The 27,848-nt window shown below is 43.0% G+C and overlaps 2 protein-coding genes across 5 annotated transcripts in view; one reads left to right on the top strand and one right to left on the bottom strand.

The window, feature by feature from the left end:
* Positions 1-7,382: 7,382 nt before the first annotated feature.
* On the bottom strand, positions 7,383-13,378 carry TIGD4 (tigger transposable element derived 4). Its single transcript, XM_083755778.1, has 2 exons — positions 12,834-13,378; positions 7,383-10,130 (listed from the first exon to the last, which is right to left on the bottom strand). The coding sequence occupies exon 2, from the start codon at positions 10,045-10,047 to the stop codon at positions 8,455-8,457; it is 1,593 nt and encodes a 530-aa protein (XP_083611904.1). The 5' UTR covers positions 10,048-10,130; positions 12,834-13,378; the 3' UTR covers positions 7,383-8,454.
* Positions 13,379-13,391: 13 nt separating this feature from the next.
* The window catches only part of ARFIP1 (ARF interacting protein 1), a 35,210-nt gene continuing 20,753 nt past the window's right edge, over positions 13,392-27,848 (top strand). The window contains exons 1-3 of one of the 4 annotated variants that reach the window (XM_083755885.1): positions 13,392-13,582; positions 19,162-19,241; positions 23,847-23,948. In XM_083755885.1, the coding sequence (XP_083612011.1) occupies positions 19,164-19,241; positions 23,847-23,948 (180 nt within the window). In that variant the 5' untranslated portion in view covers positions 13,392-13,582; positions 19,162-19,163. The remainder of the gene's footprint in view (positions 13,583-19,161; positions 19,242-23,846; positions 23,949-27,848) is intronic. The other 3 variants (XM_083755887.1, XM_083755886.1, XM_083755888.1) reach the window with 3 other exon arrangements.

The following is a 27,848-nucleotide window of genomic DNA, read 5'->3' as shown; positions in this document are numbered from 1 at the left end:
ATCTTCATCTCCATTCAACCATAAGGTTCACTGGGTGGACTTGGGCAAACCTTAATCTCTCTGCTTAGAGTGTTTCCAGACTGCCACTATTTTCTGGTGGGATTCAGTTACATATGGACATATCTTAAAGATATGGTGCGCGGCTCCAGACAGCATCCTAAAAAGCAGAGAGATTGCCTTGCCAACAAAGGTCCGTATAGTTAAAGCTATGGTTTTCCCAGTAGTGATGCATGGAAGTGAGAGCTGGACCATAAAGAAGGCTGATCGCCAAAGAATTGATGCTTTTGAATTATGGTCCTGGAGGAGACTCTTGAGAGTCCCATGGACTGCAAGAAGATCAAACCTATCTATTCTGAAGGAAATCAGCCCTGAGTGCTCACTGGAAGGACAGATCCTGAAGCTGAGGCTCCAATACTTTGGCCACCTCATGAGAAGACTCCCTGGAAAAGACCCTGATGTTGGGAAAGATTGAGGGCACAAGGAGAAGGGGACGACAGAGGACGAGATGGTTGGACAGTGTTCTCGAAGCTACCAGCATGAGTTTGACCAAACTGTGGGAGACAGTGGAAGACAGGAGGGCCTGGCGTTCTCTGGTCCATGGGGTCACAAAGAGTCGGACACGACTGAGCGACTAAACAACAACAACAAATGGGGGTCATGATTTGGGTGTCATGATGATAATGGCTTAGGAGGTCTTGCATAATAAGTCTGATAAGGAAAGTGATGGCGATCTGCACCAGAAGTGTGGAAAAAACACTTGCTTTGATGCAATGTCACTTGGCCTCCCCTCAAACAAAGCAGGGTGAATGCTCATGGAGCAGGTTGTCTCTGGAAGTGACCTAAAGCAACCTTGCAGTATTTGCCAACGCCATAAAATGGGATAATCCCAATAACCCCACCCTGAACTCCTTAGAGAATGGGTTGGAAATAAATGTGACAGATACATGGATGGAGATTGGGTCTGGCATTCAGAGTGTGTTACCAAAATAGCTACATTTAATCCCTTTGCACGTGCTCTTAAAGGTATGGTGCACAGCTCCAGACACACCAAAAGCACCCTACAGACTTTGGTTCATAAAATGAATGTGCAAATGCACCCGCAGTTACTCCTCCTTTGCAGACTTCCAACATACTCATATACATAACTCTCACCTGACCTTAAAAGGCTCGGTGCCAAGCAACAAGGTATCTCCCTCCATCTTTTGGCTTGTTATCCTGGACACCTCGCTAAGTACACAAAACAGAAAGCAAGCTGGGAAAGCACGCAGAGCATTGGCATGTAGATGTCGACACCCAGCAACAATATGCCTATAAAACATATTGCCTGGTGCTTTTGTGGCAGCAGCTACCAGCCTGGCACAGAGTCAAAGCATATGGTTTGGGTTGAAGCAAAGCCTTGTGTTTTGTTCCATTGCAGGCCATCAGCTGCTGGGGACAAGATCGTGCCGTTTTTAAAGCCCTTCGTTCTACCTTAATAGCTGGTAGAGTTTCAGTTCATTTGGTTTTCGACTCAATGCTAGGACTACCAGACAACAGCAAAACATGGACGGGGGGGGGGGGATTAAGACAATAAATGTGTTTTTTGGCTCATTTAAAGCACAGGGGAAAGCTGTGGTACGCAGAACCATGGCCTCCAAGCATTAAGCCTCACTTTGTTCAATGCTTTTCACTTGTATAAGGGAAGGCAAGTCTGATGTGGTTGGTATGAAACGGAGGCTTGCTTCTGCTTTACTCCTCAGCATGCTCCTTGACCACAGAAGAAGCCAGCCCAAGACATTTTGCTGCCTGAGGCAAAGGGCAAGATGGTGCTAGCCTTCATGTTCAGAAGGTGAAGGGACCGAGAGCTGACTCAAACTTCAAGGCTGGCAACAGGATAGCAGAATACCCCAGCACATCTGAGGGATACTGGGTAGTTTAGGGGGTGCAGGGCAGTCTACCTGGCACACCCAATTCTGCCCTCCAGCAGAGAGGAACAGTCAAGGAGGTGCTGCCTGCTGCTGCTGCCACCCCTCAGCAAGTGAAGCCTGAGGCAGCTGCCTCCCTCTGCCCAACGGTCATGTCAGCCCTGACCAGAAATACATTACCTTCCTCATCTCTTGACTACACCAGGTCTTTCTGCCAGATGTGGTAGTGGGGCACGGAGTTCAACTTTCAATTTTTTAAAGCAATCGTCTTGCTTTATTTATTCATCTCTCTAAACCCCACGCTTCCTGTAAGGTGCTTCCTGTGGCATAAATAGATTTCCCCTTCATCCTGTGAGGTACAGTAGGCTGAAAGATAGTAGTGACCCTTAAATATCACCCAGTATCTCAGGTGTGTGATATATATATATATATGCTTGTTCAGGTTTGCTCCCTGCCCTGGTTATGTGTCTGAAGTGTGGGTTTTTCCTCATATGTGAGGTACCGCATTGCCTTAGAGCTGATATAAATGAAAACTTAAAAATAGAACTTCACTGAAGATCCTGCAACCATAATATTTAAGAAGGACACAAGGTAAAGAGATCAAATATGTCTAGGTCCATTTAAAATTGAACAAATAGCAATATGAAGAATACAAAACCACCAATATCATTTTAAACCTTTGGCTGGATATTTTTGTGGTTTAGTTCCCACCCCACACCAAACCACACATATACTGTACTCTGATTACTGCTTTAGCAGCGCCCTCTAGTGCCCTGCTATGACCTCCTACAGTTTACAGAAGGGTTTTAATGTTAACAGCAACAGGTGTGCACCTTAAGGGCTTGGAGCGTTTCATTATTAAGGTGGTTTTAAAAGCTGAACCTAAATTGGCCTGGGGGGGTGAGAATATGTAAACTCAATCTTTGCAACTGCTAGAACAAAGCTGAAGCTGGTTCTTTTTAAATTTTAATGTTAAAACTTTTAATTCTTTTAAATAAAACTAACCAGTTTTGTTTGTTTGTTTCTTAATTCTAAAGATTGCTATCATATTCTGCCTAACTCTTTTGTAAATGCACAGGAACAACATTGCTGTAATTTAGATCAGACTTCCCAGCTCAGTGCTTGGCAGGTTTACTTGGAAGCAATGTCCAATGTTCAATGGAGATTATTTCCAGTCAGTGTGCATAGGATCACATCCGATATGGGAGTACAGTGGTACCTCGGGTTAAGTACTTAATTCGTTCCTGAGGTCCGTTCTTAACCTGAAAGTGTTCTTAACCTGAAGCGCCACTTTAGCTAATGGGGCCTCCTGCTGCTGCCGCGCCACCAGAGCACGATTTCTGTTCTCATCCTGAAGCAAAGGTCTTAACCCGAAGCACTATTTCTGGATTAGCAGAGTCTGTATCCTGAAGCGTATGTAACCTGAAGCGTATGTAACCCGAGGTACCACTGTAATGGAATCTATTTGTAGGTCACTACGTAATCTGTAGTAGACTGGCAAGGATTTCTGATTCCCAACTACTTAACAATGGCAACAAATACAATTCCATACACCCTGCCCAAATAAAATAGTGTTGCACTCCAGCCCATTCTCTGAGCAGTGAGAGATTCCAGGGGTTCCAGGCACTTTCTCAGGATTTATGTTTCCTTTTGGAAATGAGGCACAGCAAAGACTGTGGTGTCTTTATGATATATGGTTTATTTACATATATATACGACCTGAGCCTGAGATGGAGGGGCTCACAGCATTAATTAACACCCCAAGGGGGTCTTGTTTCTCTCGTAGCCAGAGCCTTGGATTCAAGCAGAAATCAGTTCTGACTCTCTCTTTGCCTTTACAGCCTGCAGCTTTTTCCTCTAGGTCACATCACAGCAAACTCTGCTCTCCAACTCAGGCTTTGTCCTTCTAGCTATCTAAGATCTGGAGGAGGGGCACCACCCCTTTGGCATCTGACACAGAGCCCCCTTCCTTTTGTTCTCTTAATGACCCATCACACAGGCAGTAACATCAGGAAGCTTGCCTGGCTTAAATATCTTGCTAGGTTTAAATTCATAAGAATATATTGCTGCAATAAAGACACCGTATGGAAGGACTGTGAATTCTATTTAGTTCTAGCACTCAGACAAACTCCTGGGCTCAGAATTCTTTAATTTTAGATCTATCTCTTTTGCAGTTAGCTCCAGTTGGAGGATCCTGGGAGTTCTAGTACTGTATAAAAACATGAATCCCTCAAGCCTCCCCTGCTTTTGGCTATAACTGTGTGTGCACTCTACTGACCAGGCAGGGTTTTTCCGAAAGTAGAGTTTTGAAAGTAGAGTTTTCAAAAGACTAACTATATTTAGCTTCTAGGGGTTATGAATCCCAGAATATGCATCTCCAAAGAGCACCAAATTTCATTAAGAAGCACTAAATCTTTAAATGATTTTCTTTTGTAATGTCGATGCTCAACAGTTTCTCTAAATTCTTTTACTTCAGCTTCCACTGTTTGTGTATCTGAACTTGACAAATATAGGTTTATTTTTCTTAAGGGGCTTCATGGTCCACTAAGTTCACCTTTTAAAGTCACCCAGGTAGGATTTATGAGCATAACTACATTTTGCAGGGAGGGGAAAGTGCTGTCACACTGGATCAAGACCTAGGGGCAACCTGTGGGTAACTTGTAGCCCTCCAAAAGTGGTCAGACTCCAATTCTCATCAGCCCCTGCCAGCATGGTCAAAGGTTGTTGGACCACAACCAAATCTGAAGGGCCCACCCTCAAAACTACAGGAAGCAAGAGCTTTATAACAGAGGGGAAGAGCAGGGACATTGCTAGGGAAGGACCAACACAACCCAAAAATAAAATAAAATTACAGACCAAGTAACACAACGGAAACTTTGTGTGATGCATTTTGTGAGCAGTGTTATGGTAATGTATTTACCTTATCCCTAACTCAAATAGTAATAACGTAATTCTCTTTTCTTCTTCCAGGTGTGAAAGAGTGTCATTCAACGACTGTTTACTCAGGAAACAACATTACCACATCCCAAGACATACAAAGGCAGGGATGAGGGAACAGCAATGCTCTCTTTTACAAGTGAAATCTGTGTTAAACCATACCACCATAAATTTACCTTGTACAGATTAAGGCAGTGGGTAGGTATAATGTAAAGGTAAAGGTAAAGGTACCCCTGTCCGTACGGGCCAGTCGTGTCCGACTCTAGGGTTGTGCGCCCATCTCACTTAAGAGGCCGGGGGCCAGCGCTGTCCGGAGACACTTCCGGGTCACGTGGCCAGCGTGACAAAGCTGCTCTGGCGAGCCGGCACCAGAGCAGCACACGGAAACGCCGTTTACCTTCCCGCTATAAAGCGGTACCTATTTATCTACTTGCACTTAAGGGTGCTTTCGAACTGCTAGGTGGGCAGGAGCTGGGACCGAAAGACGGGAGCTCACCCCGCCGTGGGGATTCGAACCGCCGACCATGCGATCGACAAGTCCTAGGCACTGAGGTTTTACCCACAGCACCACCCACGTCCCTGGTAGGTATAATAAAGGTAAAGGTAAAGGTACCCCTGCCCGTACGGGCCAGTCTTGCCAGACTCTGGGGTTGTGCGCCCATCTCACTCAAGAGGCCAGGGGCCAGCGCTGTCCGAAGACACTTCCGGGTCACGTGGCCAGCGTGACATCGCTGCTCTGGCGCGCCAGAGCTGCACACGGAAACGCCGTTTACCTTCCCGCTAGAAAGCGGTCCCTATTTATCTACTTGCACCCGAGGGTGCTTTCGAACTGCTAGGTTGGCAGGCGCTGGGACCGAGCAACGGGAGCGCACCCTGCCGCGGGGATTCGAACCGCCGACCTTTCGATCGGCAAGCCCTAGGCGCTGAGGCTTTTACCCACAGCGCCACCCGCGTCCCTGGTAGGTATAATACCTGTCTTCAAATATCTGGGTGGCTGTCATGGAGAAGAGAGAGCAGACTTGTCCTCTGTTATTTGAGAAACTGCATCATAGACGTGGATTGCGACTAATGTCACGTGTACACGGTTTCAAAAACCAGCAGTGGGAGCACTCTGGAGCCAGAATAAATTCAATGTGTGCATAGCCTTAGTTGTTGCCCTGCCAGTAAACCTCCAAGTTGCTCTCTGGCACTCTTACATCCTTAAGCCAAAGTACATACTCAGGATCACTTTCCACAGATTACATAATTTGTGTATTTTTTGCAAAGTGCCTTTGATCCTGCCCCCTATAAAGATGAATTAAGCAACGTAAAGAAAAGAAAACCATCAACCAGATGGGCAGAGTAACATATTTATTTATTTATTGAAATATATATATATATATTTAGTACGTTCTGTAGTACTGGGATACACGTTTTGGAATACTGCCATAAATAGTACTGCTGAATTATATCATGAGATCACCATCATGTGCTGTAGTGGTAAGAATAGTAGTCAGAATCTTGTGTGTGTGTGTGCGTGCGCGTGCGCACACACACACACTTTTATGTAAGGCACTGTAATTTGCCAGCAGGAGCAAAGAAGTAGAGTTTTAAAGTCAGAGCGCACCAAATGGGTTTCCTTAAGGCAGTCAGATTGCAACTCCCATTATTCCCATCTGTTACCCAGGATGGCTGGAGGTCATGGGAGTTATAGTCTGAAGCATCTGGAAATTTCAGTCTGTGTAGGAAGGGTTTTTTGTATGTATCCAAAACACCTCAGAAAATATTTAGCTGATATTTTGGGTGGTATGCTGCTCGGAGTAGACGCACTAAAATTCACAGATCTAACTTGGTTGCATTTATTAATTTCAGTGGGTCTGCTTTTAATAAAACTTAGTTGAATACCACCAGTTATTTGGATCGTTTTTTTGCTTCTGTCTGAGATCAGCTCATCTCACTGGAGTCCAACCAGGCACAGAGACCAAAGTGCAGGTAGAATTCTGGCACAAAGCAAAGGGAGATCCAGTCAGGAGCCACTGCCAGAATGAACAAAAAAGCAGGGCAAAGATCAGGCACACACTGAGCTGTTTTATGCTAGGAAAGCCAGGCCATTCTCTTTCAGATCACCAACTGGGTGCCAAGATGCACCAGTTGCCCACTTAAGTATACATTTTCTAAGCAGACCTCTGGTTCTTCGCCAGTTCTGTTTCTTCCTCAGCTTTAGGGAGATAGGAGGTTAGGATAGGAAGTGGTGGAAACCTGGATCTGTAAAGGGGTGCAGAAGCTGATCAAAGCCCCCTAGCCCCGAGTGAGGTGTCTGAATGACAAGGTGAGTTGGACTGCTAAACAGGTTATTCAGGTGTGTCAAGGCTGTCTGTTTGGTCCCAGTCTGCATCCTCTGGGTCTTAACATCTTCCTAATATACTGAGCTGCTATAAAGGCTTGAGCATGTGGGTATATATTGTTATCTGTTAATATTACTTGATTTAATTCCTAACAAAATAACTTGTTTAGTCTGCATCATGTGAAACAGAGCCAGTGAAATGTTGTAAGTACATTCTAGTCTTAAATATTTCATTTATTTTAGTGTTTTCTTCACACACTTTGTGTAAAGTACTTCATGCTGGCAGCTCAAGTCACATTTTACATCCATGTCAAACCTGACCCACTTTGCTGCTATGCATCTCACAGTTAGTTTTGCAATGTGATCTCTTTAGGGGTATAATATTAGATGTGTTAGATGGTGGGGAGTCACTTGTCAAAGCAATATGCCAAGATTCCACTCAAGGGCTACTAACTGGAAGAGCTGGGGAAGCATCTTCAGCAAGCAGTAACAAAACATTATACACTGGTACCTCAGTTTATGAACTTAATCCATCCCGGAAGTCCGTTCTTAAACCGAAACCATTCTTAAACCAAGACGTACTTTCCCTAATGAGGCCTCCTGCACTGGTGCCCTTCCACCATTTGGATTCCGTTCTTAGACTGAGGTAAAGTTCGCAAACTGGGACCCTACTTCTGGTTTTGCGGAGTTCGGAAACTGAATAGTTCATAAACAGGGCTGTTCGTAAACTGAGGTACCACTGCATCTGTAAGTTGCTTTGAGTCCCATCAAGGGGAAAGACGGGGTATAAATAAATATCTAATCATAATCATAAATGCAGAAAGAAAAACTACTATTTTAGGATAACTTGCATTAACGTAAACTAGTTGTTATACAGCAGTGCTTACAAAGATACATCTCGATCTCTTGCCATAATCTACCTTACAGGGTTGTTGTGAGCATCAAATGATACTCTGAATTCTTCCGGGGTGAGAAGAACACAATTGTAACCTGAGAGCGTAGACAGAATTATGGATCGGGGTAGCACCATTGCAACACAATTCACAAAATCTTGCATTGTTCATTGGGCCTGTCCAGTTTGTGACCTGCCAAGGCAGAGACAATCCACCAGCCATGTGGTGGGCATTTGACAGCTCTCTGGGTTTTTGCAGTCCCATGGAGGCAGCAAAATCCACCATACATGGCTCATAGGCCGGGTTTAGCATGAGGCCTCAAATTTTATAGGCCTGTACTATATGATAGAGTTGTTTTTAAAACGAACTAAGCAATTAGTAGTTTCCATTAAAGTACTTATTTAGATGCTGCAAGATGAATAAAGTCCTCCAGAATCGTGAAGGAAGTATGAAGAGATTCTTTCAAATCTTGATGTCTAAGAAATCTTCGAAGAGTATCTAAAGCAGTAAGGGCCTCCTTCTTTGATGGCGAAGGGTGTTTACATCCTGGAAAGTCTTCATCTTTCTCATAAGTTCCACTTGAAGTACCTTTTTTAGCCTGTGATATTTCAATGTTAGGAGGCATTTCACAATTTATCAAGTCATCATTGAAAGCTACATATTCCTCCAAAGACAAGCCTTTTGGAAACTCAACTCCTGCTGCCAATGCATATGCAGCCAAATCAAAATTAATTTCTGTTTCTGCGTCCTCATCAATGTTTTCCCCAGTTTGTGATCTAAACCCTTCTTTGCTATGGCTTTTAACAACTGTCCCTGGAGATACAGCCCTCCAACACAGGTATAACATGTCAACGGCATCAAGCAAAGTCAGCGTGAATTCCTTACCACTTTCAACACAGTCTACAAATCTCTTGAGAAGAAGGCACCGGTATTTTACTTTCAGACTCTTGGTGATATTTTGTTTCACAGCTGTAAATCTGGAGGGTGAGCAAGAAGGGAAGGATACAAGTCTGATAGACTTCAAATTCCTTACCTCTGGGTGAAAAGGGAAAGAGTCCACAAAAATAATGATGTGACGCTTCTGCATTTGAAATCTCTTGTCAAGTTTGCTCACCCACTGATCAAACAGCTCTGAAGTCATCTGTGCCATAGTAGTTGACTGATATTCCACAGGCAGTGATGTGGCACCCTGAAAGCAGCAGGGAGTTTTGTTCTTTCCTATAACAAGCAACGGAAGTTTTTCTGAAGCATCCATATTTACGCCAACCACTACAGTTATTTTTTCTTTGCCTAATTTTCCCAGGGAGAATGTTTCTCCTTTAAATGTAAAAGTAAGACTAGGTAACATCTGATAAAACAATCCTGTCTCCTTCATGTTAAATATATCATTTGGCTGATAAACCTTTAAATAGTAAGACAGAATATTTTGATGCCAAGCAGTTGCTGTATCCTCTGTAGTGGTAGCAGTAGTGGTACGAGTAGTACGAGCAGTAGCTACAACTGGCTGAGATCTGAATGCCAGTCCATACCTTGCTTTAAAACGATCTAGCCAGCCATTGCTGCATTTAAAATCGTTATGTCCAAGTTTCTGTGCAAAATCATTAGCTTGAAAGCGTAGCATTGGCCCATTCACTGGTATATTTGAACACTGAGCCATTCTGTACCACTTCACCAGTGCCTTTTCCAGATCTGTATGAAATGCAGTCCTTAACCTTTTTCTTTTAGGGTCAAATTGCCATGATTCAAAGGCTTCTAAAACTTTCTCTTTGTTCTTCATGATGGAGGACAAGGAGTTTTTCTTTATACCGTATCTTTCCGCAATGTCTGCCTTCTTCTTACCACTTTCTATTGCAGCTATTATACTAATTTTGTCCTTGATTGATAAGCTTTTCTTCTTCCTTACTGCAGGCAGAAGTGAGGGAGCATCTGAAGACTCCGCCATGGTACAACCCCCAAACTCCCTCAGAGGCTCAAATGCATCTAGAGACATTTGTCCTGTCACCTCGCTATCCTCAAGTGCTTTAATTAGATTGGCTTTCAAATGAGTATCCTGATCTCATGGTATAAACGTCACTGTGTTAATAAATAAACGTCACAGAGTTAGAGTAGCAATGCCATGGGTATATTCTTGTATATCACAAGCACACAGTTAAGGAATGAGCACAAACAAGCCCTTCTGGTATCTTTGCCCAATAAGAATATTTTCCATAACTTCTCTAGACTGAGTTTCAAACATGTGGACTAAAGAGTTGAGTACTTTCCAACTAGGAATCTTCTTATCTCACATCAAAATAAAGTGTGAAACGTAACTTCAGCTGTACTATATGTAAAACATGTCAGTACTGCTGCTTTAATTTGAGAGATCTGCTGACAGATGTGTCTATTTGTTGCAGTAGCTGTTTTAACATGGATCTTTGGCGCCCTGCTCTATGCCTGGCACAGGTTTAGGGAACCTTATTTCAGCTCAAGGGCTGCTGTCTATTCTGAGCAGTCTTCTGGGGCCACAGGCCAGTGAGGGGGGGGGGGGTGAAGCCTGAGGCCAAAGTGAGCAGAGCAACTAACTAGAAGGCTGCTTTCTCCCTATACTCATGCTTTCCTCTCTATCTTGCAATGTCAGAGTTCAAGGGCACATTCTAGCAGGGCAAAACACTCAAGGAGGGTGTTGAGCAGGCCTGGTGAGGGGTGTGGCCTGTGGAGAGTCCTGGGGGCCAAACAGAGAACCCCGTAGGGCCAAATTTGGCATGAGGTTCACCACTTGTGCTCTAAAAGTAGAATCATGTCCTATCAAGCATTCCATGTGAAGATCTGATGGGAGAATTCACTCAGCTGAACATGCTTTGAAATTTTATTCAGGCCTTTATGCTGAATACAGAAAATTCAGGAGTGATCACAGGGAAAGAGCCTGTAATGGGTGAAGCGCGGAGGCTTGGCAGGTGGCTTAGTCTAAATCCTACACTCACTCAGCCATTGTTTCCACCAATGTAACTTTACTCCCGAAAAAAGGAGTACAGCACATTATTCTACTTCCTCTCACATTAATAGAGAGCCCAGGTGACTGCCCCTCCCAACCTATTCCAGCCATAATATAGACTTTGGTTCCAACTCACATTCTTCACTGAACTCTATTTAGCCATGATATTCTCCATGCAATCAATAGCACATGAAGAAAGAGCAGAGCCATGTGTGCTAGCCCTGTCATTGCAGCATGTGTGCCAGGCTTGCCCCCACACTATCTACGAATTAGGTGCATATCTCCTAAGCAGAGATCACTGAATAGAACTATTGTATGCAGCCTGACTTTTTCTTCACATGATGTTAATTACATGCAGCCCTGGCACACTAGCTAAGGACCTCACTGCAGCTCAACTCAGCTATGCCACCACTCACAGTCCTCACTGCTACCCCCCCTCCCCTGGTGGTGTCTTAGCAGCGGGTAGCACTACTGCTTTTTATTGGAAGCCATGGTTAGGTCCAGTCTATGGTGGCTGCCCACCATCTTGATTTAACCAGAACACAATGTGATCCAAAGATGGTGGCCACCACACATGGCAGTCAAGGTCAGTCCTGTTCTAAAGTGGCACTACTGCCCTTCCGAAGGTTAGACGCCACACTGGCAGCCCAGCAGGGAAGGTGGGTTGGGCTGTTGATCTTGGAACTTTGAAGTGTCAGGCATAGCTCTAATGGCTTTAGCCCAAACGTAGCAGAGTTTTCCTGCACAGCGAAGAAGCTAGTTGAGGTGGAAATGACTTGTCAGCTAGACTCAGAATAACTATTTACAGGATTTATTAAAAGGAAAAAATAAAACCAGCAGAGTTTCTGCATACAAAACAAAGCAAAATAAATCCTTTCTTTCTCTCTCTCTCTCAACCAAACACAGCACTTCTACTCCTAACACACCCACCTAACACAAACTGTGCTAGCATTCCTAGATAACAGTGTGTGAGTGCTGGTCGTTAACCAATCAGAGTAAGTAGCTTCTAGGTCAAGCAGACCTTGGCTTTCTTCCAAGAGTAAATTGACACTGCCTTGAGTTAATTGTGTGAAGCCAGAATCTGTAAGTTTTCATGAGAATCAATTAACAGAAACTGAACAGTTGATTCCATGGTGGTGGCGGTGGGGGGACGCAGCTACATTAAGGGTGGTGTGTGTGTGTGATCAGGTGCGGTGGAGGCCCAGCAGCAGCACTTGAATTCTCGTGTACAGTGGAACCTCGGGTTACGTACCGTCCTCCTTATGAACGCTTATGAAGTAGGTGTTCCGGGTAAAAAACTTTGCTCTAGGATGTGAGTGGAAGTCGCACGGCAGTGGGAGGCCCTATTAGCGAAAGCACACCTCAGGTTAAGAACGGTTTTGGGTTAAGAATGGACCTCCGTAAACCGAGGTACCACTGTACCTCTGGATGCGAACAGGATCCATTCTGGAGCCCCATTCGCATCCAGAAGTGAACGCAACCTGCATCCGTGCATCTGCGGGTTGCAATTCGCCCCTTCTGTGCATGCGCGTGACGTCATTTTTACCATCTGCGCATGCATGAGCGGCAAAACCCAAAAGTAGCGTGCTCCGTTACTTCCGGGTCGCCGCAGCGCACAACCTGAAAATATTTATCCCAAAGCTACTTCAACCCAAGGTATGACTGTATTTCCGTTTGCCGCTTACAACAATCCCACCTCTCCTAGGAATCACAGAACTGTAGAGTTGGGAGGGAACCTGAGAGTCATCAACCCCCTGCAATGCAGGAATCTCAACTAAAGCATCCACGACAGACAGCCATCCCACCTCTGCTTAAAAACATCCAAGGGAGGCCCACCACCTTCCAAAGGAACCTTTTCCACTGTCAAACAGCTCTTGCCATCAGAAAGGTCTTCCTGATGTTTAGTTGGAATTTCAACATCTGAAGGCAACCCTGTTTAGGGAAGTTCCCGGGTGAAACGAGGCTCTTCCTTGTTTTTGCCGCGGGCAATTGAATGCACTTAAGTCCTCTGGGAGGGCGGGAAAGGAAAAGCCACACACAGCACACCCTTCGCTTCCCGTTCCTACTGGCGAGCCGCAATTCGAAGTGGAGGAGCCCTTAAAGGGCACGGCACCCTATTCTACTTCTGCGCACTGGTTGCCCTGCACAACCGGAGGAGCTCCCCCTTTTTTCCACTAGGTTTGCAGCCGCGACCCGCTTGTCGCAGGCTGGAAGCGAGAAGTGGAGGGGAGACCGGCCGCAAAACGACAGGCCCGGATGCTGTTGCCATGGTGACAGCAACGTGGAAGCGGCCCCTCGCTGCTGCCGCCGCCTAGAGCGGCCCCTTCGGAAGGTTACAGAGCAGCAAGCGGACGCTCTACTTCCGGCCAGGCAGTTCCGGTTGGTGCAGCCGTTCAGGGAGGGAAGCAGGGCCGGGAGGGGGGGTAGGGAGTGAGAGAGAGAGAGGCTGAAGTAACCGGCGCCCGTTTCCTCGCGAGCCCTTTCCGTTTAAGCTGCTCTGCCGTGTTTCCGTGGCTTTTGCGGGAGGAGGAGCTGGAAGCAGCCGAGCTTGAAGGCAAGTGAGGGAGGGAGAAGGAGAAGGGTGTGGTGGGTGGCTGCTGTGGGCGGGGGGGGGGCGAAGAGATGAGCGTCGTGTCCCCCCCCCCAAAAAAAACCCTCTCCCCTCAGACAGGACCGACGCAGAGCCCTCAGCGTCTCCCTCGCCGAAGCGCTTCTCGTTCCGCCGCCTCTCCCGTTACTCCGCTCCTTCCTCCTCGCCCGCGGCGCCAGGCCGGTGTTCTTGGCCTCCTCCTGCTGCCGCCACGGAGCTTCAGCCGGGGCCTAGGCCACGTATGAGGGAAGGGCGCGTCCCCCCGCATCTCGCTCTTTCCCGGAAGAGAGCTCTGCAGCCTGCCCGGCAGGCAGTGGCTCAACAGGTGTTGCTTTATTTTTATTTATTTTTTAAATGTCACGGCACGGAGGTATAGGACGACGCGGGAAGATTAGTTTCGCCTCGCAAACCTTCGCCTGTTAGGTAACAAATCCGCTTGGGAGGCCTGTCGGGAAGGGGATCCTGGTGCGCTCTCAGGGTTCCTGCTCTTTATCTCTTGGAGGGTGGGGCAAAGGGCAGGTGTAAAGCTGATGTGTTTGTGCCCAGGAGGAAGTACTTGTGCTCAGCGGAGAAATACAAACCACCTCATGGAAAAACACCCTTTTTGGTTTTCTTCTCTTTCTCACTTTAGCCTTTAAAAAACCCCAAAATCTTTAGGTTCCTTGGTGCTTACACCCTTGACTTCCAAAAGTGAAGTTGCTGCTGCTTTGTTTTTGCTCAGGGCTTGTATTCTGGCCATGCACTCTTCTTTCTGCCCTGCTTCCCCAGAATCCATGACTCCCGGCCATTTGGATGAGTTATAGATGAAAGGTTTGGGGCTATGTTCACACAAAGGTAGCTTTCTTCGTTGTGAAATGGAACTTGTAGTTCAGTACTGTCTGGGATTTAAAACTTGAATAGTTATGCCTTCTTATGAAGAAATTTAATATTGGATCAGTTCTTAAAGATTGTTAGGGTGGAAGTGACTTCTCTAAAGTCAGTAGGTGAAGCTGATGGTCAAGCTAGGAAATAGTCATCCATAGGAAACAGACATGGAATGGTTTTTGCAGGTATATTCAAAATACAGTGAGATTCACAAATGTGGCTGCTGCTTAGTTGAATAATGTACTCTGGTCTCTTCTTGCACTTCTTATACCGCAGCATTCATCTTGCAGAGTACACTAGTCTGTGTGTATTGTACCAACTCTTTCTGGAATTGTGGCTTTTCTGGTTTTATAGATGACTAGAACTTGGAGGATTTGCCCAAGAATGTGCTCCCCCACCTGCCCCATGCATGCTTCTCCTTTCAGTTTTATGTGGAGGTCATAGCTTATTGTTCCTTAAGACAGCTTTATTGTACAGTAGGATATGTTTTCCTGTGTCTTTAGAGGCAAACATTTTAAACACAAGTCTAATCACAAAAGCATGCACCTAATTCTGTGTTGTATTTCTGCTTTAATTCCGTGATGTTTGCTGTACAGTATATATACTTGTAAGTTCTTACAGTTTTATGCTTAATAACATGCTACAAGGAGCAGCAGTTGCCACCAGTGTTTTTCTTTAAAATCTTAGGCAACTTTTTGGAAAGCCCCCAAAGCAACACACAATATTAAAATATGCTCATAAAAACAAGAAAAGAAAAGGCAGAAACAACAGAACCAAATAAAGCCTATGTTTAAGACCCAGGGTGTAACTTTTAAAAATAATAAAAACTAGGCAGCTAGTGTAAAAAGGAAGTAATGGCACATATATAGTCTACCTTCTGCCATTACGATATTGTTTTATTGAAGGAAATTGTTGGGGGTTTTATAGCATGCATATATTATGGGATCATAATGATTCATAATATGACATAGTTCTGAGATTTCTGATAAAAGAACTGGAATATTTTTAGATTGCTCAATTGTGATTCCAGGTCCACAAATTGTGTTTCGGCTTGGTAGGTAGTGAGACTTTATTTGCTCCTGTGCCATTATCAGGGGTCAGCAAACTTTTTCAAGACCTTGTGGAGTGCCAGACTATATTTTTTTAAAAAATGTGAATGAATTCCTGTGCCCCACAAATAACCCAGATATGCATTTTAAATAAAAGCATGCATTCTACTTATGTAAAAACACCAGGCAGCCCCCACAAATAACCCAGAGATGCATTTTAAATAAAAGGACACATTCTACTCATGTAAAAGCATGCTGATTCCCAGACTGTCCACTGGCCGGATTTAGAAGGCGATTGGGCCTGACCCGGCCCCTGGGCCTTTGTTTGCCTATCCATGGGTTAGGTGTTCTCCTTTTACACCCACTGACAAGGAAGGGGAGCTTTACAGGGAAGTGATGAGAAGAGGTATATACCAAATCCTAATCCAATCTAAGGTAAGATACTCAGGTGCTTCTTTAAGACAATGAACAGATGAGACTTGACTGCTACATTGAGTTTCAGCATAACCTAAATGAAAACTTGGATGTGGCAGGCTGCATGAACTGTTTGATGAGTGGTATAACATGGCCAAGTCAACACTTCATGTATGCTCACCCGCAAAATCCTGTTTCTGTCTACCTACTCATATTACATCCCACAAGTGGCAGATTTTGGGTTTTCAAGTTTCAGAGGTGCCCTCCGCAAGGCCAAAATTCAGCACCCGCTTGCCTCTCGTCTTCCATTCTAAGTCATTGTTGTGGTTTCCCCTGTGGCACCTTCTCGGCTTGGCACCCAGCGCAGGTGAACCAATCACACTCCCTTAAATCCGCCTCTGACCACACCAGTTAGATGCAGGCTGGTGCTAACTGTGAAAGAAATGCTTCCCAAAAAATGTACTTGAATACTTGAACTTACTGGAAGCCTTCCCTGCACGTTTAATTTTCTGTTTACCACTAGTGTATTTGTGGGTTCTTGGCAGGTTAGAAAGGCATCATGTAAAACCACACTGTTAAGCAAAGTTCACTGCAAATTAGTATGTTTAACTTCCTCAGTCATAGGAAGCACAGCGATTAATGGTAACTACTTCCACTTGTTGAAAATTCTCTCCATTTTCTCTGTTGTGATTGACACGATGTCATTCATTATGAAGTGAAAGAGTTTGTTTAATACTAGATTAATATTCAAGTTGATAATGTCCTCTTTACACATAAAGTAAAGGTCTTTGACAAGACCTGATTTTTATTGTATTATTTTTTTTTACAAAAGTTCAGTGTATATTTTCTGAATTGATGGAAGAAGAGAGAGAAAGGGGCAGTGGGTTTAAAGAGGTCTAGAATGGTAAGACCATATGGTCAGAGTCTTCAACAGCAGCAGCAAAGAGTAAGAGCTGAATATGGAGTGAAACAGTGTGGGCTTTCCGGCAGCCTGCATATCTGAAAAGAAAGGGGACTAGTGTTCCCTGAGACTCATATTTTTTCCCCAAGTTTCTGAAGTGCTTCAGCGCATAGTGCAATATCTGCTAATTTCATTGTGTCAATATTAACTTCTTTTTTAGCAGGTGAGTTTATATATTTAAAATGGCATTTAAAAGTTGTTAAAGGTTTGAAAAGTTTTAAGTGCTGCCTTTTGGCTATGATAATGTAGCAAGATGTACATCAGTGTAATGTAATCCATGTGATTCAGTTTCACTATCTTACGTTCAGCGTGTTCTTGTATGCTAGGTAATGTAGCCATGTGATGGAAATACTTTTAATTAGCTACAGTATAAATAAAACATTCTAAATTGGTTATATTGTTGAAATGATTCCTGCAGTGGACAGGTCCATTGCTTTTAGTGGGTCTACTCTTGAGTATAGCTAAGGTTGGAATCCTAACCTCCCATGCCTGAATGTAAGTTGCATTGAATCCAGTGAACTTGCTTCAAAAAAGGCATGGCTAGGATTGTAGCCTTAGTTGGATAGTGCCTTTAAATGCTCTAGGTCTCTTGAGTTTAATTGTAAATAGGCACTGAAGGCATCAGCAGTCAGTCTTCTTGTTCCCCTCTATAACCTTCCTACAGAGTGTTTGCTCAGCATTTAGTTTTGGCCGGGAAATAGGAAAACTTAGGTTTAGGGGAGGGTTTTTAATCAGGAAAAGTAGGAGCATACATATAGTAAATAAGAAAGTATAGTATGCAGCATAGTCTTCTGCAACTCTCAAAAAATTATTCTTGTTTATGGATCTAATCATTCTGGAACAGGAGCTTTATAACACTAGTCAGGGCTTGTGTGAGGAGGATTGTAAATAGCCACATAAAGGAAAACTTCTTTCTTTCTTTTCCACCTTCCTGTAACTCTTGTGCTGTATAATGCTAAAAGATTTGGATGGACTGTCATCAACAAACCTGATCAATTTGCTGTGTATCAGAGTGGTAGAGATGAAGACTATGTATTTTTAAAGGAGATGACCTAATTCATATCTCGCAGACTTAAACATGAATTGAAACATAATTTTGCAGTACAGTTCCTGGTTCAAAATGTACCAGCATGCGTTTAAAAATGTGTTTTAGGATAGAAGGTTTAGGAATATGTACATTGAGATAAAATTAATACTTAAATATAAATATTTGTATGGACTTCTTTTTAAAATCAGATTAATGTTGAGATAGGACCAACCATACTTAAGAGTAAATGCATGTAAAATTGACCCAGGTCACAAGTGCACTGATCTATCCATCACTAAAAAGCAGGGGTGGGGGGAGGTTTCTGAAGAGGGAAAGAAAAATAGTACTAGTTCAGCTTCTCTTTCACCTGAAACCTCCCTGTATAGTTTGGAGAAGAGCTTTATTTTAACCTCATGACAATCTTCTCTTTGACCTTAATCCCCCTAATTAATCCCAATTATAGAACGTTGAGAGCTGTTACAAGCTCACCCAGAACAATTTCCCTTTTTTCTAATAACACTCAACATTCTGTATCTCAACTGCCTTCAGTATTCTATAGGTCCTGGAAATTAAGGATTAGGTTTTTCTGGGGGCTTCCCCCCTTACAACTAAATACATTTCTGCAAACCTAAAAAAGTCCCTTGTTATGAAGAAAGTACTGTCAAGTTTTTAGATTTCCCTGTTTCGGTTCCAAACTGATAGTCATGAGGCTATGCAGGTTTGATTGGCCTGTGACTGCTGACGTGTATGCAGATTTTGGCCCCAGAAAGAGAGCAGGGGCAGGGTTAGGGTTAAATGTGCATAAGTTATAAATTACCTGTATCTAAAATATTGTTGTGGATATCTAATACTGAAAAAGCTTATCAGGTGCTGGTATACAGCATTGTGACCTTGAGTTTCTTGTGTTAGTCTCAGCATTTTGATCTATAGGTAGAACTAATAGTAATTCGTTTTTAGATTGCTTGGGAACATTTGTATTTTTTAATTAGTAGTTCTAGTTTAGCTGAGGGAGCCCTTAACTATTCTCTTGTTGTTCTGTCCCTTGTGTTATGAAAGAGAGTAAAAGTAATTTACATTTCATGATAACATTTGCTAGTTAATGAAAAGTGTACTAACTTGGATACATATAGTTGGAAAGGTTTGTAAATATCTTGAAGGAACTTCCTTAAAGCCCATAATTTAGTTACTTAGAAGAACTCAATGCATGCTCAACTTATTTCACTTTCAGGTATGTCAGAAAACAGCAAGAATCCTGAAACTGTTGATGAACTTCACCAGGCTCCAGAAGAACTCCAGTCTGACTCTGAGGTGATTGGGTGATACAAGTGGTTGTAGCGATTTATAATCAACCAATCCAATAACAGGCTCAGACTGGGGGGAAATTGAACCAATCTCTGTTTTAATTGTTCTTGATTATAACAGAATATTATTTGTCAAATTCAAAACATGATTAACTGAAAACAATTTAATTTTTACATTTGATTTTGTATTGCCCCATTAAACAGCAAAGTATTCTGTCAGAGCATAGGAACAATGAGGATTTTATAGATAACCTTGCAAGTGTTTTTGTTGTCCCTCAGCCTCATTTTTGTCCCCACAAGTTTTTGGGTGGTTGGGGCCACCTGGTGCTTTTTCAGGAAAGATACACATGACAGACCTCTGTGACAGATTCTTGTGTGTTTATAGAGAAAAAATTAATATTAAGATAGAATCACAGATGCTAGATGGTTTGATAAGTCTTTCACCACTATGCCCTGGTACGTAAAATCTCATAATACCGCCCTCCCCCACACCTCCCACTTATGCCCACTGCTGTTCTTTGGCAAGATCTAGCTGAAAAGCATGCAGTCAGCCAGGTAGAAGATAGGGGATATAGCATACCCATCTCGGATGTTTGCACCCTCATAATATGGATCTTTGGCTACCAGTTATTTTGAGACTGAAAGTGTTGCCTAGTCTTATCCTGAATTTGAGAGACTATTACAGTTTCAGCTTTTGTTGTAAGGGCACAGCTTCCCCTTTGTGGGTAAGGAGCTTATTTGGTGCTTGAGTAACTTCTTGCAAAGTGTCCTATTAAGATGTGAACACAAGAAAATGGCCAAATCCTGCTCTTAAGTCTGTCCTTGAACAGCTACAACTGGTGCAGAATGCTCCAGGCCACTTTCAGGTGATTATATCCAGTTGTTGCTGCGTCAGTTGTGCTAGTTGTATCTTAGGATAAGGGAAGAGCCTTGTTGGTTGTATCCCTGGTACTATGGCAAGCTCTGCATAGTGCAGTCCACCAGAGCTTACACCTGCAACTTTTAGAACAGTTGTGGGAAGTTCTGTTTTTCTGTAAGGGGCAATACTCCTAGTTGGTGCTGATCTCTTGGCAGCTGCATGTCAGTAGTGGGCAGGGACATTCTCTTTGTGGAATGACTCGATCAAGAGAAACACAAACATGAGGGGAAGGTGGCTGTGCCCACCAGAGTGTAATGAATTGCTTTTGAACTTGTAAACTGCTTCACATGATGGTTGGCTGGGAATGTTGGAGGAAGAGTCTGTACATTGTAAAGAACCCTGTGAGTAGTGGCTACGCGGTGTTGGGAGTACAGGCTTGACTTTGTTTCATCCCGAAATGCATCTTGTCCCCATAGGAAAGAAATGTAGTCATTCATTTAGGTGGGGAAAATGGACATCACCAGGCCAGTGGCAAAGCATGTCTCTGGTGAGTGCCCAAGGTAAGAAGGGAGAGAAGTCTGCTTGGCTGAATGTGGAGCACAAAAATCTTCCATGCTGCTTTCAGTCTAGCAGGGGTCGGGTCCATCAAAGCACGACATTATGCATGGTCAGCCAGTGAGCTTCATGACTGAGTGGGCATTTGAATCCTGGTCTCCTTGGTCCTAAAGTGACTTGCTAACCACTACACTACATAAATGTGTTTGGGATTGAAGCCAGTTCCATTGGACTCAGTGGGGCTTACTTCTGAATAGACATGTACTGGCTGCAAATGAAGGATGATGATGGTGATGATGATGATAATAAATTTATGTACTTCCCCATACCTGCATGTTTCAGGGCAGTTCACAGGATAAAATCACAATATAAAAACACAAGAAAGCCCCCTTTCCACCCAGTAAAGTGAGATGTGATAGGAAGGGTAGGACACTCATTCCTTCTTCCAGAAGTTCACTCAGCTTCCATGCTCACTACTGAGGAAGATAAACCTTTTCCTCTGCAGCCACCCAGAAACTACCAAAGCAGGGGCAGAGCAATCTGTCTTCCTTAAGATCATCTTGCATCCCTCAAAGACAGCACATGTGTTGCAAACCAGATTAAAAGTATGTGAAGGGGGATGAGGAGACTGCAGGCTACATAGGAATGTGCCGTGGGTAAGTTTTTATATTGAGTCAGACTTCAGTACAGTTTGGTGGTGTCTCCCTTTGGCTTTGAAAAAGCAGGGAACACAACCCTAAATAAGCAAGACTTGTGATATAAAAGTATTTAAAATAATCATAGCTGGTTAAATTTTGACCTGACTGATGTGATTTTGGGCATTTTGTGTTTAGGCTTCTTAAATTTTGCTATTGTGCTGAATTGTATAGCTGTAGGCTCAAAGGCTACTTGTGCCTCCAGAGTCATATAATGCATTGTAGATTTTATAGTGTGTAGTAAAGTTTTATGAAGTGTCTTTTAATTTGTATTGAGAAACTTTTTATTGGTTTTTTTGTTTTTTGTTTTTGCATAGAGCAATGCTTTTGATTACATCATAGAAAAAGTATTACACCTACGGAAAGTGATGCAATTACCTTATTTCCTAGCATGAACATAGGATTGCATGTTGTTGGCAGGTGGATTTTATTCAGGAGACATGTATGATCAAAGAGAGAAGTACATAACTGATAGCCTTCTTTCTACAATCTGTCTACTGGCAGAAAACAGAAAATATTTGTTTATTTATTGCATTTATATCCCAACTTTTCTGTGGGCAGGATTCCTGCATTGCAGGGGGTTGGACTGGATGATCCTTGGGATCCCTTCCAACTCTACAATTCTGTGATTCTCTAAGGAGCTCAAGGTAGTGTACATGGTTCTCCCTTCTGTCTGTTCTATCATTGCAACAATCCTGTGAATTAGATTAGGCTGAGAGACTATTACTTACCCAAGGTCATGCAGAGAGCTTCATAGCCAACTGGGTATATGAAACCAACCACAGTAGGTAAGGATTTTGCTAGCATATATTATGAAATCATGGTTCATCATCAAGTGAACAGACTAGTAGAAGCCACAGAGAGGAGTGCCTTGGGAACTATTAAGCAGCATACACCAGACCATAGTTTGGTTAAAACTATGGTTTTAATATGACGTGCAAACCATGCCATTGCTTTAAGAACTGAGTGCTACATTTGATTGATGTGACCTGATCTGTGGCAAGGCAGGTCTGCTTGAACGACTATTACAATATGTCATACCAGGCTTAACTAATCCAGCTAGTGTCTTAGCACTTTCAGCACTGGTCACTCTGTATGATGTACTCTGTGGTGACTTCATTGGTTCAGGCTTTTGCCACGTAGTCATGTGGACTCTTTGTTAGGTCCTTTCACATTCTAATAAAACCCAGAAGATGCAGAGAGATACTCTAGCCCATGGGGCATATGCCGTTTTGCAAAGATGAGCTAAAGTTACGGATAATAGCTATGTAGTGTTTTCATATTGCCGTACTTTTCGCTCCATAAGACACACTTTTTTCCTCCTAAAAAGTAAGGGGAAATGTGTGTGCGTCTTATGGAGCGAATGTCGCTGTGCAGCGCCCCTTCAGTGAAGCAGGAGGAGCAACAGAAGGGGCACCGTTCCTCCTTCCGCTTCGCAGGAGAGGCGCTTTGCTGAAGGGGCGCTGTGCAGAGAGGGAGAGCTACACAGCACCCCTTCAGCGAAGCGGGAGGAGGAACAGAAGGGGCTCCGTTCTTCCTCCCGCTTCGCAGGAGAGGCGCTGCACAGAGAGGGAGAGGGTTGTTTATTAAATAGTTTAGTACAACATTTGATTCAGAATATTTTTTTTCTTGTTTTCTTCCTCTAAAAACTTATGGTCAGGTGTGTCTTACAGAGCGAAAAATACGGTAGCTTGCATGTGTGCATTAGTCTTTTGATTTGCTTTCAATACCTTATAAAAACAGATGCCATAGTTACATGAGTTTTAACTAATAAAATTGCAGGTGTTGTGTGAAAGAGGAAACAGTTTGTCCGTAAACTACTTATTCAGCTGTTTACAGTATCAAAATTGTACATCTGCTGAGATTAAATATATAACCTATTATAATACTCCAGTGTTAATATGGGAACACCATGGGAGGTAAGTGAACAGCCGTTGGTTGGCCTTAGTCTTATGTACATTTCTATAGAGAAATTGGGGAAACTAGAGTTTTACCTGGCACTGTGACAATCAGGTGCTTGATCAGATGCACTCATCAGCCTTACGGGCATTAATATTTGAGGCTGCACAACAAGAGGCAGATGACTCACATGCGGTGCAGGTCTCTTAAGTCCTTCTGTGAGCATCTTTTGATAACTGAAAAGGGTTGCCATGTACCAAAGTAAATATAAATATTATGCTGTTTGGTAATGTTAAGTGTCAGGAATATCTAATGTACTGTGACTAGGAGGCAGAAGTTACTATGTGGGCCATCAATTGTTTTTATGTGTGTCTAGCACTGGGGTGGGAGCAGACTGACCTGAACAAAGGGTACTTGATCTACTACTTGCTTTTTGTTTAGGAGACTGAATAATTTAACAAGCTATGTTTCATGGGATCATTGTGTTGGGATCTGCAAATATCCTCTTTGTGGTTCAGTGAAATGTGGTAGTTTAGCGAAATAGCTAAACATTTAATATTAATATCATTTTATAACACTCAACATATTTCTCTTCAAACTATAGGAGTGTTCAATGGCTGAAGAATCTCCAAAAAATTCAGCAGCCGAGATTTCTGTGACAAGTAATGGAGAACTTGAAGATACACATGAGCACAACTATAACAGGGTATGAGGCATAACTAAGCAGTTTAACAATGTATAATAGCAATGGTTTTTAGTGTTTGAGCTTAATATATTTTCTCAGCTAGTGGCTTAATATTTTTCATGGGGAGTGTTACTTTTTGACTGATGAATTTGCACATATTTAGATCAGCTCAAAATGGGGTTTTTCAATTGTTAGTTTTTTTAAAAAAACTATTGTTGCTTTAAAAAACAGAATTTGTGGTACTGTAAGTTGCCTAGTGGCATTTTGCATTGGGCAACACATATATTAATATTAATAAATAATGATGATGATGATGATAAAAGTATAGTGTAAATTAAATCCCTGAGCATTTTACTAATAATCAAATTAGATTAATGCCTGGAGCAAGCAAATTATAGGGTGAAAGTATTGCCTAGATTAATCTAATGTTCTCCTGCTTGGAGAAGGCTTGCCAGCCTTTTGTCTAGAGATGAATATAGGTTTTATCCTTTCAAATCACAAGATATGTTGCAAATAACACCATAAAAGTAATAAAACATAGAAGAGTAAGATGCTGTAATGTTTTAATTTCTTGCAGTTAAAGTTACTTGTAGATTTCATTTAATATTTTCTGGAGTATAATTTGTTCTGATTGTTGGGAATAAGGAAAGTCCAATATCCAGGTGAATAAATCAGAGAATCTGAGAACGTATTAGACTGCTAGACTATTCAGGTTATTCCCTCCTTGTTGAGTCCAACTTGTATTTTGAAACATTAGCTTTCTGGGACTTGAAATATACTTCATTTCTATCAAGTTGTGGTGACCAGGAATTTTGCTTGGGTAGGTAGGGCTTGTTAATACAGGCAGGATGGGAATATGTGCCTGCAAGTACATGAGGCACAAGTCTTCCCAACCTCAAGCCACAAAGGGATGGGGAGGAGAGCAAGAGCTACATGCTTCAGCCACCACCAACCCACAAACACCTACCTACCAGCACCAGACTCACGGGACCAGCATGTTTTGCAAGCAAAGTAGGAATGTGCTGCCACCTCCCTCCAGCACCCGTTGATTATGATTGCTATTTGAAATAGCATTCCATTGATACTAACTGATGGGATCATGATGCTGTGTCAGTTTGAACTTGAGGATTCTGTCTTAACTGCTTTGTGAATCAGACAATTAATGTAGCTGCAGTGATTTGAGAGAACAGGAGGAAAAGAATATCTTAAGTATTGCTTTCTTTGCTGAGAGTGATAGGGGAGGTGTGGGAGCAAGTGGTGGTGGGGTGACTGTAAATGGCAGGATAGCAGAGTGTTGCGGCAGTCCTAGATGTCTGCTCAGAAGTAAGCCCCCATTCACTTCACTCCCATGTAAGTTGAGTATGGAGTTGCAGCCTGAATTCTGAAGGTTTGTTATTGATGGGAAGGATTAAAAAAGGTTTGTCTAGGTGGCTATGGAGAGGCTGGTCAAAGTAATAAGTGATGAAAATCAGTGCTGAGGGTGTAGAAATCTTTTGCATATGTGTCCTTGTTTTGCATGCTTTCTTTGAAGTTAATTATTTTTAACTTTCTTAGAATGTTTTCTGTGTTACTCCTTTTTGCAAAGAGCACCTTTTTCTGGCTGCAGGAGACCTACAAATATGGTGTGTGTTGGCTATCAGGGCTTATATTCTGGATATGTAAAAGTATCATGCTCCCATTAAAATTATCCATAAGCAGGCTAGCAACTTTTGTTGGCTTATTTACAAGGCTGACATTGTTAAGTGAAATATTCTTGCCGAATAGGGATTGCTATTGTAAAATAAACACTGCATGAATAAAATGAAATTGTAACATACTTTTGTGTCCACTAGGGGCTGCTCTGGTATAGGCTGTGTGGTTTGAGGGATAACCTTTTTCAGACTTGAAAAAATCTTATGTTTTATACCTGGCTGGTTGGCTGTGCCCATAAAATGTTTGTAGAATCATCTGCTGCCTCTGTAAAAGTAGGAGAGCATTTTCAACAACTATTGCGGGAGATCAGATCTATTAATTTTCAGAGGGGAAGGAACGTACCAGTATGAGAGGATGTGGCAGAGCATTTTCCAGTTTATTTAAAGATTTTTAAAAGCCTTGCTGCCACTTCATGTCAGTGGAACTGCAGTTTGCAGCCTAGCAGTGTTGCAATATGCTGCTACAGAATGGATCTATGGAAATAATGGGGGCAGCCCTTTCCATTGTGTCATTCTGTGTAGGACAGGGGTCACCTGACTTTTTCAGCAGGGGGCCGGTCCACTGTCCCTCAGACCTTGTGGAGGGCCAGACTACATTTTTTTTTGGGGGGGGGGGAGAACGAATTCCTATGCCCCACAAATAACCCAGAGATGCATTTTAAACAAAAAGACACATTCTACTCATGTAAAAACACGCTGATTCCCAGACCATCCGAAGACGATTGGGCCATATCCGGCCCCCGGGCCTTAGTTTGCCTACCCATGGTGTAGGATGTTACAATGCTGCCGCTGCCGCTGCTGTTGTTACTTAAAACGGCACCAAGGCTTTTGACTGAAGGAAATCATTATTGTCTGTCTGTCAGAAGGATTTCCTAAACACAATTCCATGTTGCTCCCAAGTCCCTTGCATAGCGAAAGTAGTAGAAATTAATTGCTGCAAACTTGTATTAAAAGATCAGCTCTGTTCAGAGCTGATGAGATTAAGGTATTTAATTATTTAGACAGTGCATTGGAAAACAATAGCTCTTACCATCAGAAAGTTTTTCCTGATGTTTTAGTCGGAATCCTCTTATCACTTTGTTAAACTGGAAGCTACAAAAGGCTTTCAAAATCTGTTCTTGAGTAATGCTGAATAGACAACGTTATCACATTAATTGCTGGAGTTCAAATGGAAGAAAGTATATGCACCCTTGAGTTCATTACGGGTAGCCCATCCAATGTAATGGCTGGCTGGCAGGTCCCTCTTAACTACTCTTTAGGACAGGAAATGCAGCAGACTAAATTATTCTGCAGGACACACAAGTAAAGTTACTGCCTTGTGCTGTATAAATAATGTCAGGAAATTATTTTTGTCATTTGAATGCTTGCATCACTCATCTTTGCTCATTTGGGAGCGCTTGACATATTAGCACTTCTAGGTGTGCCCCACAGAGGAGGAGAAATATTGCAGGTGGGAAGTTGGAAGGGGGTTTCATATGCCTGGTGTGTAGGGCAGACTTTCCAATAACTAATTCTGCACTGTGACCTATATATTGGGTTTCGCCCCCTTTTCAGAATTGGGTTTGGTCTAGGTTACTCATTTAATCACTCAAGGCTTCACAGCTGCCAAAAATGCAAGTTTCTGCAGATTTTCTGACATGGGACTTTAGCTCCTAAACTCATTTTCTAAAGTTGTCAGAGCTGTAGGGCAGCACACTCCAGCACTAACATTGGCATGGGGTCCAAGGGCCCCCTGGGAGACTCCTTACCTCCCCAGAAGTCGACTTGGATCCATCAGCCCCCAAAGGAGCAGCTACATGAATCTTACTTCCCCTTCATCAGCCCCAGCCCCAGTTCTTCCCTCCATATTTGTAAAAGCGTCGTTTAGAGTATAGGATGTTAATCATTGTTTTATTGATTTCTAGAGAGCCAGCTTCCCTTCTTTTTTGTTCTATGAGTTTAAGGAGGTTTTTTGCTCCTGTTTGTAGTGTGATGAGAGGGTCGTAATTTATTGTGCTAATTTACCAATTTTGGAGGTTTGTTTTTTAAGGGATGCTCTCTCCTTTATCCAGGCTCCTCTGGTGACCTCTTTCATTGTGTCCCAGAGGAGGGGGTTACTATGTCGCCCAAATAATGGTCCTTAAAGTAGCTTTGGAGAGTTTTCAAGAGACTCTCTCTAGCCAGTTGGTTTGTGATTAGGACGGGACTGAAGGACCGTGATGGGGTTGTTTGTGTTTCCTCTCCTATTTTG

Source organism: Podarcis gaigeae (genome assembly GCF_964106915.1).
Source record: "Podarcis gaigeae genome assembly, chromosome: 9".
Taxonomy (NCBI): domain Eukaryota; kingdom Metazoa; phylum Chordata; class Lepidosauria; order Squamata; family Lacertidae; genus Podarcis; species Podarcis gaigeae.
The sequence above is the reverse complement of the archived record's forward strand: the minus strand, read 5'-3'. Positions and strand labels throughout refer to the sequence as shown.